Raw genomic sequence first — 18,824 nt, 5'->3', positions numbered from 1 at the left:
TGTATTTCTTCGAAAAATATTTTTAAGTTACTTATTGATGAGGTTGAACAAATTATAAATTCGAAAAATATACGAAATTTTATTTTAAAAACGTTAAATAATGAATTCATTTTTAAACAGATGAGTCGAGCAAGAAGAATTATTATATCTGATGAGGAAGAAGAAGTACAATTAGTTAACAACGGTGAAATTTCAAACATCTTACGAGGTATGGAGGCTGTCGAACCTGCAGAAAATGAAGCTAGACCGGGTCCATCCGGTTTACAACATTCTTCAGCTGGTAGGTTGATTAATATGGAACCGGATGAACTTTCAATAACATTAATTGATATTATTATTCTATTTTATTCGTATGGTTTGATTTCTATCACCCTCTGGCAAGAAGCATTACGTAGGGCTGAAGAGAAAGTTATGGCGCATCCATCAATAAAAATAAAATCTATATTTCAGATTTTAAAAATTTATATACAAGGACTCAGAACTAGGGTAATGTTACCTCACGCATATGATGATAACCAAATGGGTATTTTAGATGTGTTACATAAAACATTACCCTGTAGTGAGATTCTTGTAGGGGCGAAAGGATTGAGTGATTCAGATAAGCCACAATTTTTAAAATCTGATGTAGATGAAATCTGGAATTACATGAAGGTTTGTAATAGAAAAAGGACAATTGAAGACGTTTTTAACGAAGAGGCCATCCCGCAACGTGAACCATTTACTTATTCACAATCAATTGAGATAAAATTAAATGACAAACAATTTTTAGCATGGACACCAGCAAAAAAAGGTAAATATTTGGTGAGGCTAGAGTTGTTTGAGACAGATGACATTGAAGGGTTATCGTTTAAGGATAGATACAAAAGAGTAAAAACTAAATTGGAGATGGTTATTAATGAAAATGATGAACGCTTCGAATTAATTAATGATATTATTTCGCTAGCATGTGATAATTTAAAAACTGAAAACGGGTATAAAAAAGTAGTTAGACCAGTTGCAAAGGTAAGTCCTATACAGCAAAAAAATTAAATGTTTACTTGATTAACTTTTTTGTTTAAATTTTTTTCGCAGGATTGAAACAGGAAAATGGACAATAAATATAAAAGAGTTAGGTTGGAAGCAGTTCAGCGTATGGGAGAGTTTACTCTAATTGAAAATGCATTTGCATGTAATCTTTTAACGTATTATTATAAAAATGATAATGATGTATGTTCGGATGTATGGTTAGCGTTGCAGAATGCTAGTGAACATATTGTTTTAATATTAACAGAATCATTAGCTCGTTATGGTTCTGTAAAATTTAATATATTGATAGAATTAACGTATAAAAAGCCAATGACAGGTGATATAAAAGATGTAGGATTTAAAACTAATAATTTTGACATATACAGTATAAATGATATAGATAATGCTATTCAGAACGCAACCGAACAGTTGCTTGAGGAGGAAGCTAGTTTTGAAGGAAAACAGAGTGGATGGACTCTTATTACTTTAGATGGAATATTAGTAAGAGTAAATAAATTTCGTCCTTTAAGAGGTTCATGTTATATTCCATTACCAAGTAAATTTCAACAAAAGCATGCAGTTATTAATATTAAGAATGAGGATGAATTTTGTTTTAAATGGTCTATTCTTTGTCGTTTTGTAAAAGGTACTCATCGTGAAAGAGTAGATATGCGATATAAGACTCTTTTAGATAAATTCGATTTTCACGGTATAACTTTTCCCACACCATTAGGCGAGATAAAAATTTTTGAAGAAAAAAATAATGTTTCTGTAAATGTATATTCATTTGATGAGAAAGGAATAATATTTCCAGTAAAAGTATGTTTACAAGAACGCAATGAACATTTTGATTTGCTACTTTTAACAAACAATGAAGTTTTTCATTATTGTTATATAACCAATTTTGAAAGATTGATTGGTTCCCAATTAACCAAGAATAACCATAGGATTACTATTTGCAAAAGATGTTTTACATTTTATAAAACCGATAAATATTCAACTATAAAAATGAATGAACATATAGAAAAATGTAAAGTAAATGCGCCAGCAAAAATTATTCTTCCTGAGGTTGATTGTAACGGTCTTCCTCCTATGTTAAAATTTAAAAATTTTCATCATATGTTTGCAGTACCAATTGTTTGTTATGCAGATTTTGAATGCATATTAAAACCTGTTTCAACATGCTATCCCAACAATGAAAAATCTTTTACTGTATCTACGGAACACCATATTCCAATGAGTTTCTGTTTGTATTTTGTTTCAAGTCCATCAGTTCCAGATTTTATACAAAATGTTCTACCTTCGACTCCTTTCTTATATAGAGGAAAAGATGCAACTAAAAAATTTATGATAGTGCTTAAAGATATTTGTTCAAGAATTGATAATTATTTAAAAATTAATAAAAAAATTATATTTACTGATGAAGATAAAATCGCATTCGATTCCGCACTTTCTTGTCAGATGTGTGAAATTAAATTCAGTTCGCAGGTAATTCCAGTTCGTGATCATTGCCATTTAACAGGTAAATATAGAGCTGCTCTTTGTAATAAATGTAATTTGCAAAGACGTAATCAAACATTTCTTCCTGTTTTTCTTCATAACAGCTCAAATTATGATTCGCATTTCATTGTTAAAGAATTAGGATATGATGAAAAAAGAATAAATTTAATTCCGAATACTACTGAGAAGTATATTTCATTTACAAAAACTATCGGTAACCAAATGTCTATTCGTTTCGTTGATTCAATCCGGTTTATGTCATTTAGTTTAGATTATTTAGTTAAAACATTACCCACTGAAAAGTTTTTTCATTTAAAAAAATCATTTAAACAAGATGAACTTCATCTTGTAACTCGAAAAGGAGTTTATCCTTATGAGTATACTAGCTCCTGGGAAGTTTTAGAAGATACTCAGTTACCACCTAAAGAGAAATTTTATAGTTCGCTTACAGGAGAAAATATTGATGAAAATGATTATATTCATGCTAAAACTGTTTGGAGTCATTTCAATATAAAAAATTTAGGTGAATATAGTGATCTTTATTTAAAATGTGATGTTCTTCTTTTAGCTGATGTATTTGAAAATTTTCGTTTACTTTGTTTAAGAGAATATGGCTTAGATTGCGCATATTACTTTACACTTCCTGGTTTTTCATTTGATGCTATGCTTTATAAAACGCGAGTTTCACTTGAATTAATCACAGATTATGATATTTATTTGTTTTTAGAAAGGGGTATTAGAGGGGGAATATCGGTTTGTGTTAAAAAGTATGCGAAGGCAAACAATCCTTACATACCTGAAGAATATGATAATAAATTACCACACACATATTTAGCATATCTAGATGCCAATAACTTATACGGTTGGGCAATGAGCCAACATCTACCAAAACAAAGTTTTCGATGGGTTGAAAAAGAAATTCAACAATCAATAGCAGATAGTATATTATCGTTTAAAGATGATGGTATAATTGGTTTTATTTTTGAAGTTGACGTAGAGTATCCTGAATTTCTTCATAATACACACAGTGATCTTCCATTTCTTCCGTTAAATGAAGTTCCCCCTTTTTCATCTCACACAAAATTAGTAACAACATTAAAAACTAAAAATAATTATATTTGTCATTATGTTAATTTAAAACAAGCTATTCGTAACGGACTTAGAGTAACTAAAGTACATAAAATACTGCAATTTATTCAATCTCCTTGGTTAAAAAGCTATATAAATTTAAATACTATAAATCGACAATCGGCAACAAATGATTTTGAAAAAGACTTATTTAAATTAATGAATAATGCGGTATTTGGGAAGTGTATGGAAAACGTTAGGAAACGTATTAATTTAGAATTGGTTTCATCAGAAAAAAGGTTGATGAAACTTATCGCGAAACCAACATTTAAAGATAGAATAATATATAATGAAAATCTTTGTGCAGTTCAGTGTACTAAAGAAAAAATAAAATTAGATAAACCTCTGTATGTGGGTCTATCAGTGTTAGAACTTAGTAAGACACTAATGTATAATTTTCATTATAATATAATGAAGAAAAAATATAGATCTAAGATTAATCTTCTTTATATGGATACCGATAGCTTTTTTTATGAAATAGAGACTCATGATTTTTACCAAGATTTACAAGATGAAAGTTTTATTGAGTATTTTGATACGTCTGATTTTCCTGTTTCACATCCTCTTTTTTCAATTAAAAATAAAAAAGTTTTAGGTAAATTTAAGGATGAATGTAACGGCATTCCTATAAAAGAATTTATCGGATTAAGAGCAAAATTATATACTTTTACAACTACAAAGGGGATTACGAAAAAAGCTAAAGGAATAAAAAAGAATGTAGTAAAAAACAAATTAAATATCAACCATTACAGAAACTGTTTATTGAAAGCAAATGACGATAGCAAAGACCTTTATGTTCAAATGAAACTGATTCGATCAAAAAAACACTTAGTTGAAACTGTGACAGTAAACAAATTAGCATTAAGCAGTTATGATGATAAACGTGTTGCAGTTAATAACATATTAACTTTACCTTGGGGGCATGTTGATATTCCTTTAGAACTTAAACGTTTATTTAATCATTAAATTATTTTCAATTTTGTTTTTTCTTTTCAGTTAAAAATGTACAAAAAATCTTGTTATTATAGCATTAGAGTAACCAAACCGCTTTCATTAGTAGCATGTTCAACATTAAGTGTGGTTCAAGCAATAACTAGTGGCTTAATAGAGGTTACAGATGAATTAAGGCATTTAATTTTAATACTAGACGAAAATGAATTAGATTTTAAAGTTAATGTATACAGCAGGTTTAATTATAAGAATGTAATCGATCCGAATATATGTTATTATTGTTTACTAAATAATTTTTTCTCACTTACATATCTTTCAGTTAAAGAAATGGTTGATAACTATCTTTGTGTTCATTTGACTAAAAATTTAAATATTGATGATGAAGAAGAAAATTATATATTTTCTGTTTTAACAACAGAAACTCTCAATAACATTGTATCAATTTTAATTAATAAAAAACATAATTCCGTAAAGATTCACTTTCTTACAGAAAGATCGAATAAATGGTTTAGTTATTTATTTAGTAAACAATATAATTCTATATTATATAGTAAAAATTGGTAATTTTATCAATGATATTTTAAATAAATATTTTTTGTTTTAATTAAATTAATGTATGTTTTATTTTATTATAATCAATATAAAATGTATTTAGTATTTTAATATATTCAATTAAAATATATTTATTATTTTATTATATTCAATTAAATTAATGTATGTTTTATTTTATTATAATCAATTAAAATGTATTTAATATTTTAAATAGATATTTATTGTTTCAATTAAATTAATGTATGTATTATTTTATTATATTAAATAAAGATGTATTTAGTATTTTATTATATTTAATAAAATGTATCCAGCATTTTTTTATAGTCAAAAGTAAATGTTTTGTAAAAATAAATAATTTTTCAAAGTTTATTTCAGTTTTTATTTTATTTCAACCTTTTTTATCATTAAAAACTAATTATAAAAAGGATAAAAGGTAGTTATTTTTATTAAAATAAGTTACAATACATTTTTCTGAATTAATTTATTAAATAAAATTTGATTACAAATTTCAATCAAAAATATAATTTTTACATGAACTTATCCATAATTCTTTCTTTATCCTAAATTCACACAATTCCTTTTAAACTTCTTTTTTAGGATAAACATGAAATTTACTGATAAATTCAGTGAACTGTTTTAAGATATTGTTACTGTAACATAGCAAACCAAAAAGCTCATGATCTTTAGTTCCAAATCTGATTACTTTTTGGAAGAATTCATTATACTCATAATAATTTCCATTCTTAAAAAAATAAAGTAGTCCGTTGTTAAAACGAGTAACCCCATCTATATCTGCCGGTATTCCAGGAAACAGATTGGATACAAGATCTGTTCGAGCAACAGTGAATGAACATTCATTTATCTCCCCCACAAAATCTTCATTATAAATCACATAAGTTTTTCCAGTATATGTATTTACGATACCATTAATCGTACAAGGATGACCTATGTTAAAGTGTGAACATACATTCCTAGGATAGCCTATGACCAACTGTTGAGTATTAAGATTGAACATAAACAATTTATGATTTTCAATTAATACTATTTCTCCGTTCGGTCTCTGGTACATCGCATCTATTCCTTTGAATGTATCTAAAGAAAGAAACTTTAATCGTTCAGTAATTTCAAGTGGTCTATAATAATTTTTGCTATCATATTTACTGCTGTTCGCAATATTTATTATCCATAACTGTTTTTTGAATATTACATAAACTTTACCATTTACTAGCAAGTAATGAATTTTATTCTCATCATCTTCTTTTATTGCGCACACGTCGGTAATAACCTCTGAAGACTTAGGAACAGTAGTAGATTTAGTCGTTTGAACAGGTTTAGCAGTAGTTGTCATCGCTTTACTGCCGTAAAGCGACTGAATGGCTAATATATCGTCTTCGCTTAAATTTGAACGTTTGTTTAGTAAAGGGTACATGAGAGCATCTTTATTGAAAGAATGGCGAACACCCAAGGCGTGACCAATCTCATGCATCAACGTGTTCAGAAGGTTGGTTTTGTCTTTTTCCTCTTTACCTTCAGGATCAAAATTCCAATACTCCTCTTCATCAATGTGAATTTCTATGGGTGTGTTAGCAGTGTTAGGAGAAAACGCATGTGCCAAAACACCTCCAGGTCCATCAAATTTGCTCGAGCATCGAACTTTATCGTTTTTGGCACATGTGTGGATACCATATTTGTCAGAAATTAGGATATCATATCCGTAATAATCATGTTTGAAACTTAACGATGTGTGCTTTGCCCATTCATCAAAAGCTATGTTAGCTAATTTCATCTTTTCAGCCGTTGCTCGTTGGTAGTGCCATTTCAGTTCTGGTTTTCTCCATATGATTCTTGAAACTACATACGGTAATATATCTGGTACACCGCATCGAGGCTCACGCATGAAAGCGATGGTCTTACTATTTAACTCCCCATTAACCGGAAGATGAAAAGATTCTTGAAACAGTTTTACGGCATCTTTTACTGCTTTTTCATCAGTTAAGCTTGCATTATCTCCTTTGAGATATCCATAGTCCAATAGAAATTTATTAGAATCAAGTTCATCTGCATTTATAGAAATTGTTGTGATAAAAAACGTTATGAAGTATATGATAATCATCTTATTGCACTGTTTTAAAGACTGAACGTAACAAATGGAACATTTCATTTAAATACATTCCAAAATCTTATTGTTTAGAGGAGAAGGGATAATTAAACCTAAAATAAAAACAACTATTTCTTTTTTAAGTTATTTATTGTTCTTTAATAATCAAAATACAATTACATATTTTATTTGATGTTAAATTTTAAATACAATTTTATTTCAAATTAAAATTTATTATTCTTCACTCCAGTCTTTTTCATCTTCAGGAAACAGTTGAAGAATCTTGATGTCTGGATCTTGTTGCATGTAGTTGGGTAGATCCTCATAAATTTTAGGCGGAACATACCTTCCGTAAAGGTCGATAATAACCTGCTTAGGAAGGTGACGTAGAACGTTACGTCCGGGACTGTTTAAATAACACTCTTTTGCTTTTTCTATAGCATTTCCCACCGTTTCCAACATATAATAAAATTTACTTTGTTCACTCCACCACATGTGTAACCATATAGCCTTTTTCATAGCGCAATTATGTTTTTCACCAAAAGGGCATACTTTATTTATTGAAGAACCGAATAAATCGATCGGAGGACAATCGTAACCGTCAAGGTCTTTTATTATATTCCGTTTATTGTTTAGTATTTGTTCTAACACTTTTTTCTTTTCTTTGCACTTTACATATATAGTACACATTGGTGCTAAATTTTCAAAAATGGTTGATAACCTCAAGTGTTCAATAAAACCCGAATTCCAATTGAATCCGATTTGTTTCTGAAAGTTTTGTATTGCAACTCTTGTAGTTTGAGATGAAATATCATAGTAGTCAAAAGGTGGCTTGAATAGATATTGCTCGAATCGGAGCCCATCCAAAGAAATTAAAACTAATTCTTTAATGTAGACATCAGCGTTGGGTAAACGAAAAAAAGTAAAGTCTGATATAAAGACAGACATGTTGACTTTACCGACTAACAGACTAAACTGGTTAGGAAACGTTTTTGACTGTGCCAGTTAAAGGAGAATATTGCATTATGCAATCACTTATCATCAAACAATAGGCTGTTGTGTTGTCGGGAATGTTGGTAGAAGTTTGTATCTCGATTTTAATATCGACCGCGCCAGTTTTCAAAGTATCGTTTTGTTTTGAACAATCTATAAAGATTAATGGCATAGCATAGTACTTGGATGGGGTAATTAACGCAGCCGCTGAATTCCTGTTATTAAAAGATCTATAGAAACTCTTAAACATTTCGTATAATATAATGCTATCTCCTTGAATGTGTTCATAAGGATAATATACTGAATTCAGATACAAGCGTATGTTATTAAGTGAAATGGTATCAAAATTCGAAGCTCTTTTTGTTGCGTCTCCTTTTCTCGATGTTTGAAATCCAATGATAACATAATGAGGTTTTTCCACCTGCGTTGTTGTTTTAACTGTCCAAATTACATCTTTACTGATAGGTAGAGTTGGGTATTCGTACAAGTTCCACTTTCGGAACATCATCAAAATCGGTTCATCCTTATCTACCAGTCTAAGAAGTGATAACCGTTTTTCATCCGATACGTTAACATATGGTATTTTCCAACTAATTTTCGTTATTGTGAAGGTAAATGTTTTTCCAGCTGGAACGACAACAGCATTATTATTAGTGGAAGCCCGAAGCAGAATGAGTTCCTGTTTAACGTTTAGCAGTATCTTATTATAATCTTCAAAAAAGCCCAAGAGCATCTTCAGCGGAAGTAATACCTTAAACTTTGCCGATTCACCATCGATATATACACCGTTGACCGGTTGGATATCTTCAACACCGTCCGATGACCAACCATGCATAAAAATTGAATCTTTTTCGAAGTTTCTCAGTGATAGAGCATTTTTCATCGTTGAAGTTATCCCCACATTTCTCACCCTATCCACCTCCTGTCCTGCAATTTCATAACGAATTTCATCGAAAAGAAACGCGCCAAAATTGTTGCATAGTTTTAGTGTTGAATCTGAAACTCCATTAGCATCACTATACGTTCCGTTGATGAGTAAATAACTTTCGCACGGAAGCGTGTATACATCCTGTTGCTGGACAGGAATTCTTATTTCATCACTATTATTAAATGTAGTTGATGCATAAGGATAGTGAGTATGAAATTCTTTACCCGTAATGCTTTCATCAAATACCGCGTTCGCAGTATCAACGTCTATTATCTGTCCGCTCATTGTTGTAATACTTTAAAACCTAAAGATTCCAAAAATCGTACGTTTTCTCGTGTTAGCCGTTTAAGCTTCGCAGGTTGACTAGTCGTTAACGGGACTATGGGAGGGAATTTATATTCTGCTTTATCAACGAAAATCAGCACCATCGTTTCTTCGTCTAAATGCAGTCTCACCGTCACTTCTTCACCACCGAAACTTATCAGTTCTGAATTTTGATAAAAAACGTGCACAGTTATATTCCGTATAGACTTGGTGTTGACCGGAAGATAAATGACACTGTGCGGTACTTCAATTATCTTATATCCCCGTCCAACTCTGGGATAGAATTCGTGAATAATATGACCTTCTTCTCCGCCTACAAATGAACCGCGGGCGATGTTACAACTTATACGTATTGCATTTACAGATGAAATACTAACAGGTTTCTGAGATGTATGCCAGAAGTTTGCTGGTAGGACCATTTCATCAAATCCCAAAAGAGTACGGATAGAATGTGGTTTTGTAAAATCTACTATTTCAGTACAAAATAAACGCGAGTGCATCGTCGTAGGTTCGATTAAGATTTTAATCAAACATTTTGCATCATTTTTATTGCGATTTCGTTGTTTACCTTTATCATTGTCAGTCGCGTTCGATTCATCGCAGTTGCCCATCCCATGTTTCAATTTAACTTTCAAATCATCAATCTCATACATCCCCGGCGGAAGCTTTATCGATTTACTGCCATGGTAACCGTAATAAAACATATTATTTTTTTCTTTTTCTACATTTTGAATGTTATTATATGACATAAAATCAATCAGGCCGATTTCCCACGCGGCATCGCCGAGTTCTATCGGAGGGAAAAAATCTGCAGACAGTATAGAAGATTTTCCGTTTAGGCAGAACATATCAGAAACTTTAAACATAGATGCCCGCAAACAACTGAATTAAAATCCTGTCTGCGGTCTAAATTATACTGGATGTTGACTTTCTCTTTGTTGGATTTAAGATATTGGACTAGCTCTTTAGGTGGCTGTAAATTACCGTAACTGTCAAAATAAAACACGTTCGCGTCACGTTTTTTATAACAAACCCAATGCGTACCCGGATTGAGGACACTGTCCAAGTTCACTATTCCCGATTCGAATTTATTTATTCTAGCTGGTAAAGTATCGCGCATGAAAACACCTCTGAAGTGGGGTAAATTAATTTTTCGCGCAAACCGTATTAACTCCACATCTGATAAAGGATGAATGGGGAGTTTGCGTAGTAAATTTAATGCTTTTTTCTGCCTTGACGACGACGACGACGACTGCGACCTGCAGACCGGCGTTTTTTTACGCCGCATCCGGTTTTAGATCGGTACGGTTCAAGATAAGCACCTTTCCCCTTTTTTCTTATAGTTTTTTTTCGCACACCTCTGACTGAAGCTTTCTTCAATCTTCCGCCGAATTTACTCTTTATTTTCATAGCGTTTGTTACAGCCCACGCAGCAGCCTTCTCTGCAATGCTGGAATCGGGCGCGGATACCCTTTGCCAAGCTCTTTCCGCTAACTCTTTATCAGCTTGTGCTCTTCGCCGAGAATCGTTGTAGATACTATACGCTATATCATGCGCCTTACAAGCTTTATCGAGTGGATTTATACCAAGATCGCCTCTTTCCAATCTTTGTTTTAGTTTTGTTCCGGGTCCGCAATATTGGTAACCGGGTATGTGAGCCTCGAAAGGAAGAAGATCTACAGCCCGATTGAGAACTGTTCCTACTACGTTACGTGCAATACCGAAAGTTTTACCCGGAAGACTTTCGATCGAACTTATCAATCCGTTTCCTGTTTTACAACTAACGTTACACTTGTTCGTGCTCTTCATTTTATCCCCAACTAAAAGTCTTCGGTCAATGCATCCGTATTTAAATCAGATTCTTTTTCAGTTTGAGTTACCGCATCTTTCTGAACCTCGCTTTTCAATCGAGAAATACTTTCCTCTAATCGCTGACGAACAATGGGGTCATTAGTATTTTTACTTCTTAAAGGATTTTCTATTTCTTTTCCTATCATATTTTCTATTTTAGCGATGATCTCATCGAATTTCTGTTGAATAAGGAACCGTACATATCTCATGGTCACCAAATCGTTTTCATCATCTGGATGAGCGGCGTTTTTGGCACGAGCTCCTTTGAAATCTACCACTTTAAAATGTGTTTGTTCTTCACACGCTAAAAAATCGTGATCAGAGGCATATTGCTCGATTAAATATATGCAATCGTCCATGTTAACAGCATCATCATAATATTCCGCTGATGCTAGATTGCAAATTTTTTTTTCGCGGGCGTCGATATCACCCTCTTCAGTAATCCCAAACGGGATTCTTGAACCAAATTCTGTCTGTCCTAACCTGTTGACTGGCATGATCTCAAATGACTTGCTTACAGTGCGCCTTCTCCTTTTATTAGTCCTCGTTCTTTTAATTCCTCGACTATCGATACAATTTCATTATCATGTGCGGTATTACCTGCCTTTTTTGACGCGATCAATAGTTTTAGCCTCTCACAGATTTCGTTAGGATCATCAAAATAAACGTAATCGACTTTATGGTTTTCATTCAAAGTCATTGCAGATGGTACTAAACCTTCACCTCGTTTTTTCGAGGTGAACGGTGGAAAAAGCTTGCTTATTACTTCCACATACTTAAATCCCGAATTAGTCTTTACCCGTTCCAGAGCGGAATTATTTCTTCTGTGCGCATTTGTTGCGATTAAAATTTTCCTATATTCTTCCAAATCTTCTTCAGTGAATAACTTCGGTTTTTTCCAGAAAAGTAATTCGAACAAACCTCGGCTCGCAGGATACTTCACTTCTCTTATCAGGATGTTACTTTCCTTATCGAAATCGATTAATGCATCTCCAATCTTCAGTTCGTTTCCTTCAAAATGAACACCGTAAACGTTATCCATGTTGTTTTCTACATCTCTGATGGCGTCAAGCATAAATTCCTGCGCTAACCCTTCTCGCATGCTTGTCTTGAGAGACATGCTCATTTGCATTTTCCCTTCGGGTGTATTCAACATTTGTACTATGCTGGGTTGAGATTCATAAGTCTCTTCTTGTTCGATCCTAGGTGACTGTTCGGTTTCTTCGGCTTTTTCAGCTCGATGGTGAGCCGAATAAGAAAGAAATCTTTTAGCCTTTTGTCGACGTCTCATACCGGTCATTTCATCATCTACCCTATCAGATGGTTGAGCTAGCTGAAAAGGAAATGGACTAGAAGTATCCATCTTATTATGTAATTTTGCAGTCGACCTTTTTATTTCAGGTTCTGGTTCATCATTTGCTAAAGAACGTTTACTGTGTTTCACCCTATCTTCTTCAGTTAATTGATCGAATATAGAACCCATATCAAACCTCTTTTCAAAATCTCGGTAATCTCGCTCCTCTTTTTCACGCAACTCTTCAGCTGAGATTTTCGGTAGTGAACGTTCTTTTGAATCTATTTCTTTTTTTATCCGTTTTCCCATTTCTCTCTCTTCAGAACCGAACTGTTCTGCTATCTTAATCAGAGGTTCAGTAAGCGGTTTGAAATCTTGTTGAAGTCTTAAATCGGACTCGAATCTTCCTCTTACCAATTCGCCATGTTTTCTTTTAATACTCCTGCGGATCTCCGCGATCTCCGCGGTGACACGCTCACGATCCTCCATAGTAGACATTTATGTTTAATCTGACTGCATGCACTCACTATCTTTCTTTAAGTATGTTGAAGTATTTAAAGTTGATTCATAAGCGCGCACGTTAGCCTGTAGGCTTTTTTAGGCTTTTTCATAAGCGCGCACGTTAGCCTGTAGGCTTTTTTAGGCTTTTTCATAAGTGCGCACGTTAGCCTGTAGGCTTTTTTAGGCTTTTTCATAAGCGTGCACGCTAGCCTGTAGGCTTTTTTAGGCTTTTTCATAAGCGCGCACGTTAGCCTGTAGGCTTTTTTAGGCTTTTTCATAAGCGCGCACGTTAGCCTGTAGGCTTTTTTAGGCTTTTTCATAAGCGTGCACGCTAGCCTGTAGGCTTTTTTAGGCTTTTTTAGGCTTTTTCAGGCTCTTTTCAAGCTCTCTTTCGCGCTTTTGTATGCTTTTTTCAGGCTTTCCGATAAAGATGTCAAAATTAAATCTGTACCGTCCTTTATCAAAATCTCTCTCCTTATCAATTACTAAAAATCCATTTTTTATCCGGTTCCAAGCCTCATTACATATTTCTTTAAACTTTTCAAATGATATATCCGGTGTAACATGATCATGATATATATGTCTCAGGTTTCTTTCATCCTGTCGAAACACCATGAGAAAATTCGCATTGTCTCGGACCAATTGTTTAGGAATTTTACTATATGTTTGACTCATATAAAACACATCAATGTTATTATGCCGTCCCATAGTAAAATATTTTGTTATGTTATTTTGTTTTTCGCATATTACATCATCGAATATCATTATAGAATTCGGTTCCGTTTCTTCCGGTGCCACAATAACATCGTTATCACTATAAGGATAGTAACCTATCCCTTCAACATCAGTCAACAAACTTTTTAAAAATAAGTATTTAGGCTGGTACAATGATTTAGAAAAAACATATATGTTACTGAACCTTAACCCGCTAGGGTCAAATAAAAGATTGAAAACTGCATTCGTCTTACCAGAATTTGAAGGACCTACAACCAAGCATCTGATATTATCTGGAAGAAGAGGACTATGTCTTTTTATAGAATTTAAATCAGATACCTCACCTATTAAACGGTCAAAATTAATTACTGTTAGCTTCCGATCTTGTTCTTCAGCATCCATCTCTGCTACTGAATAAATTACATAAGTGTAATTTATTTTATTAAATCCTTTTTATCTATCCACGAGTCCTCCTTCTTATCAAATCCCAACCAGCGAACTAATAATTTATCACCGCGTTTTTTTAATACTTTTTCAACCAAATAAACGTTGCCGTACTTGGTTTTACTAAGTTCTTCCGTATAGAAACTTCCTTTTAACACTTCCCCTTTCCCATCTTTAAGAATGTACGTTATAGGTTGTGTTTGTTTTATCTTGAAAATTGTAAAAACTTCATTAGTCCAATTCGGAAGATATCCTTTCGCAAATATCTTTTTATACTTACTTATCCTTACCTGATCACCAACATTAAATTTAATCGTGGTCGTATGCTGATGACGTTTTTTTGCAACCTTTAATATATTTAACAACACTTCGCGTTCGTTTTTATAAGAAACATCTTTAGGTTTAAAACCAGTAGTTCTATGCACCCTATTGTTATATTTTTCAATTATTTCATCCAATATACTTACCCATCGGTAATCACCCTGTTCGGTAAATTTACGCCACATATTAGTCTTGAGAGTTCTATTGAACCGCTCCACTATTGATGCCTTTTTATCGGAAAAAGTTGAATAATGATTTATATTGAATTTTAGTAATAACGATCTCAATTTTGAATTAAACCATTCTTTTCCATCATCGGTTTGAAAATGCTTCATTTTATGTTTATGAAATATGGGTTTAAGGACCATTACAACTTCATCTGCGTTTTTACTCTTCAATGGAAAAGCAAAAGCAAATTTTGAAAAACAATTTATAATTGTGAGAATATATTTATATCCCCTATTAAATCTTGAGTATTGTATCATCTCTACTAAGTCTGCTTGGTACAAATCGTCTATACCCTTAAGTTCAACAGACCTTGTCAAAAAATTTCTGCGAGCTTGCTTGTGAAGCTCTCTTGCTATCCCTTGTTTAACACTCATCATTTTATTATAAACTAAATTTAAATTGGATGTTTTTAACTTATATATTTAAGGTAAAAAATAAGGATAAAATAATAAAATTCTTTTCAATTTATAAATCTATTTATTCATTGGTTTTGATAACATATTATTCTACAAATAATAAACGAGATAAAATTCCCACTCAATTAATTTGTTTCGCAAAAATTCATATTCAATAACTGTCGGTATTTTCATTTTTACTACTTCTGTTTTATTACCGAAATATTTTCCTTTCTTTATTACTTCTAATCTTGATAAAGGGAAAGTTTTCTTCAAAATATTTATTAAATGATTTATCGATTTTATTCGACCTCCCGGTACAAATCCTATTATCCATGAATCGCTTGTGATATCAGATTCAGATTCGCAAGCTGTCTCGTCGGAAGAACTCTCTCCCATCATTGATAAATATTCTTCAGATGAAGACGAACCCATTATTTCTCCACAACACTCCGTCAGCAATTAACCTAGAACAAACAAATAGAAAATAATTATACAAATACTTATATATTACTGATAAACTTATAAAAATGTTTACTAAAATACAACACACCTTTCATTTTATTTTTCACCATTTTGCAATTATATGAAACTTTTTGATGCTCCTTAAACGGGTTATCATTATCCAACCACTCAAAAATTTCAAGACCACATTCGATACATGCCACAGAATCCATCACGCCGGTGAAATAAAATCCTGCTTCCAACAATAATTCAACCTTTGGAAAAAGCCTTGGCCAATTACTAAAAGTACTCATCATCAGGTCAATACAAACTATGCTATCTTTAAAAAATAAACAACAATTGAATAATTCTTCAGCAACACTACAAGTTTCATCATATGTTTTATGTGCAATTCCGCAATGAAATAAATTAGTTTCAGAGGTTATAGTCCAATTACATTCCTTACATGAAACGAATCCATCATTATCGAAGCGATTTAATCCGCATTCTTTAATAATTCTGAATGGGAGTGTGTTTATCCTTTTGCTGAGCGCCGCAAACGGGACAAACATCTCCTAGATTTATTTTTCTGATTCCACTTTTGACAGCATATAGTCTTATATCAAATTCAATTTCTTCTAGTTCTTTTTTAAATATGTTCAGCCTCTCACAGTAGCTCTTAAGAATCTCTTTTTGCAACTGCGACATCAATCTTAAACAGAAACAAAAAAATATTAAAAACAGAAAATATTAGGAACAAAAAATTAAAAAATTCCTTTCAATAAATTATTAACATACCTTTTTCACGAATGAATAATTATATTCTTCTTCTATGACTGTTGATTACTTCTTCTACAACAACTGATTCATTTGGTTGCAAAAAGGAAATATAATATACTATAACGTTAAAGACATTTATTAAATACTAAAATTAAAGTGTTACTTAAACTAACATAAGAATTAAAAACAATTATTTAATACTAAAAACAAAACTAGCATGTAATAGCTTCAGTCATTTCAATTTTTTGTTTAAACTATTTTTCCACCTTTTCTTTCAATTACTAATTGTATTGGGCTTCTACAGAAAGGACATTTTTTTCATCGACTATAGGTTTACTTTCGAGACGATCATTACATAATTTGCAGACGGAATGACCACACAAAACAAAAGTTACTTTTATTAAATTACTAAAGCAAATTTGACAAATATATTTTTCTTTTATCTCATCTTCTGATAAAGAATTTATTTCAATATCCCCCTCCTGGGTTTCGTCAAATTCATTTTCTTCATGTTTCACAATACATAATAATATATTAGATATATTATTGGAAAATGGATAAATAGTATATTCTCCTTCTTCTATAATCGCTGATTCATTCGACTGCAAAAAGGAAAATATAATAAATCAATTTAAATTAAGCTTAGAAACATTTATTCAAAGCTATAATTAAAGTATTACATAAATTACATTCGACAGGTACTTTTTTAAAATATAATAACTTACATCTAAAACATAATGGATGTGCACATGGAATAGTAATAAATTTAATTACATTTATTTTACAAAATTGGCATGTTATTGCTTCTCGATCGTTTAAAGCAATTGTTTCACTAAGTCTAATAGGAAAACTATTTTTATCAGGTTTCCTTTGCGATTTTGCAAAACCTTTATTTAACATTTTATGTAGAACAGAACCATTTTTTATTTTGTGCATAAATCCTCCACCTTTTATTAATAAAGAATTTTTTGTTGAACAAATCATTACTCCACAGTTGATTACCTCTTTCATCGGTATATTTTCAATATTTATTTTCATTTTATATTCTCCTTCTTCTTTTGCATTTAGACAACGCCTAAGTCCAAAATAAGCCTCTTGTTCATTATGAAACTGAAATTGAAAGAAAGACCTATTAGTTTCTCTGTAAAACTAAAAATATATTTGTTTTTATCAAATAAAAAAATAATATTTGCCTTTTTAAATCTAACACGGTTTTCGAGGATGAATGATGTTGTTACTACTGTGCTTTCTTCACTTTCATTATTTTCAACATCAGCAGCAGCCTCTGCTATGAGGTTATCGTTGCCATCATCTAATAAAGGATGATGTTGTTGGTCGTCGACTTCCCCATACACCAACCTTCGCGGTATTAATAACTGCAGCCGCTGATTAGGAGTTCCCTCTAATTCATCATCTTCTTGTAAAACATCGTAAACAACCTGTTCTAATTGCGCATCATTTACTGGAAACATTTCTTCGGACATCTACAAAGAAATATTTTCATTGTACTCTAACAAAAATAACGAAAAATATGTAATAATATATAACTTATAAGAAAAATAATAAAAAAAATATGTAATAATATATTACTTCTAAGAAAAAACTTACTGTTTTATAAAGGTGACGAAAATATTGATATAATCCAATACAAAACGCCAGTTTTCCAATCTTAGCACCGATATGTTTTGAATTATTTAATTTTAATTAATCTGCAAAGAAAACAGTTGCATTACTATTTATTTTAATTTTATGAACTAGATGTACAAGAATTGATTTTAAATACATAAACTGGAACAGAATTATTTTACATTTAAATATTGGCTGGAAAAATAATTATTAAATAAATATGAAATAGAATTATATTTAAGCGAATAATTTTACATTTAAATATTATTTCACTTACCTCTTTAAATAAAGATGATAAAGATGATAATATAATAGTAGCAGCAAAACGTAACAGTAACAGCAAAACGTAGTATGAATCCGTTAAATTTTTGGCGGGTATTTATATGTATCGGCTATCATTATCATTGAGATAACTTTGAAAATAACAATGCTATCACCAATTGACGCAAATGCATTATCGGTTGACTTTCAAACTAGTAAACAAGGTTAATGCAAAGTCAGCAAGCACGTGTACATTTTTTTATGCCGAAGTAAGCTTTTTTTTTGATGACGTCAGAGGGGGGAATTTTTTTTTTTGATGACGTCAGAGGGGGGGGGATTTTTTTTGATGACGTCATTTTTTTTGATGACGTCAGAGGGGGGGTGATGACGTCATTGATTTTTTTTGATGACGTCATTGATGACGCTTGTCCCAGAACCGGCATTTTTACACTACTAGCGCCCCTTCGAATTTCTTGTTATAGTAAG

At 31.8% G+C, this 18,824-nt stretch overlaps 5 protein-coding genes across 5 annotated transcripts in view; 2 read left to right on the top strand and 3 right to left on the bottom strand.

Moving 5' to 3' along the window:
* The window catches only part of LOC142334135 (ATP-dependent RNA helicase DDX42), a 185,213-nt gene that overhangs the window by 15,617 nt on the left and 150,772 nt on the right, over positions 1-18,824 (top strand). The window lies entirely within an intron of this gene.
* LOC142333894 (uncharacterized) lies at positions 3,261-4,886 on the top strand. Its single transcript, XM_075381484.1, has one exon. It carries the CDS (start codon positions 3,376-3,378, stop codon positions 4,597-4,599), a length of 1,224 nt encoding a protein of 407 aa, XP_075237599.1. The 5' UTR covers positions 3,261-3,375; the 3' UTR covers positions 4,600-4,886.
* Positions 4,977-7,249, bottom strand: LOC142333609 (matrix metalloproteinase-18-like). The gene is made up of 2 exons (XM_075380931.1): positions 5,752-7,249; positions 4,977-4,987 (listed from the first exon to the last, which is right to left on the bottom strand). The coding sequence occupies exons 1-2, from the start codon at positions 7,247-7,249 to the stop codon at positions 4,977-4,979; spliced, it is 1,509 nt and encodes a 502-aa protein (XP_075237046.1).
* Positions 8,214-9,440, bottom strand: LOC142333608 (uncharacterized). The gene has a single exon (XM_075380930.1). The coding sequence runs from the start codon at positions 9,438-9,440 to the stop codon at positions 8,214-8,216; it is 1,227 nt and encodes a 408-aa protein (XP_075237045.1).
* Positions 15,370-16,369, bottom strand: LOC142333837 (baculoviral IAP repeat-containing protein 1b-like). Its single transcript, XM_075381394.1, has 2 exons — positions 15,781-16,369; positions 15,370-15,694 (listed from the first exon to the last, which is right to left on the bottom strand). Exons 1-2 carry the CDS (start codon positions 16,241-16,243, stop codon positions 15,690-15,692), a joined length of 468 nt encoding a protein of 155 aa, XP_075237509.1. The 5' UTR covers positions 16,244-16,369; the 3' UTR covers positions 15,370-15,689.

Source organism: Lycorma delicatula, chromosome 13 (genome assembly GCF_047948215.1).
Source record: "Lycorma delicatula isolate Av1 chromosome 13, ASM4794821v1, whole genome shotgun sequence".
NCBI classification, from domain to species: Eukaryota; Metazoa; Arthropoda; class Insecta; order Hemiptera; family Fulgoridae; genus Lycorma; species Lycorma delicatula.
Note: the sequence above shows the minus strand (reverse complement) of the source record. Positions and strands in the feature narration are given on the sequence as shown.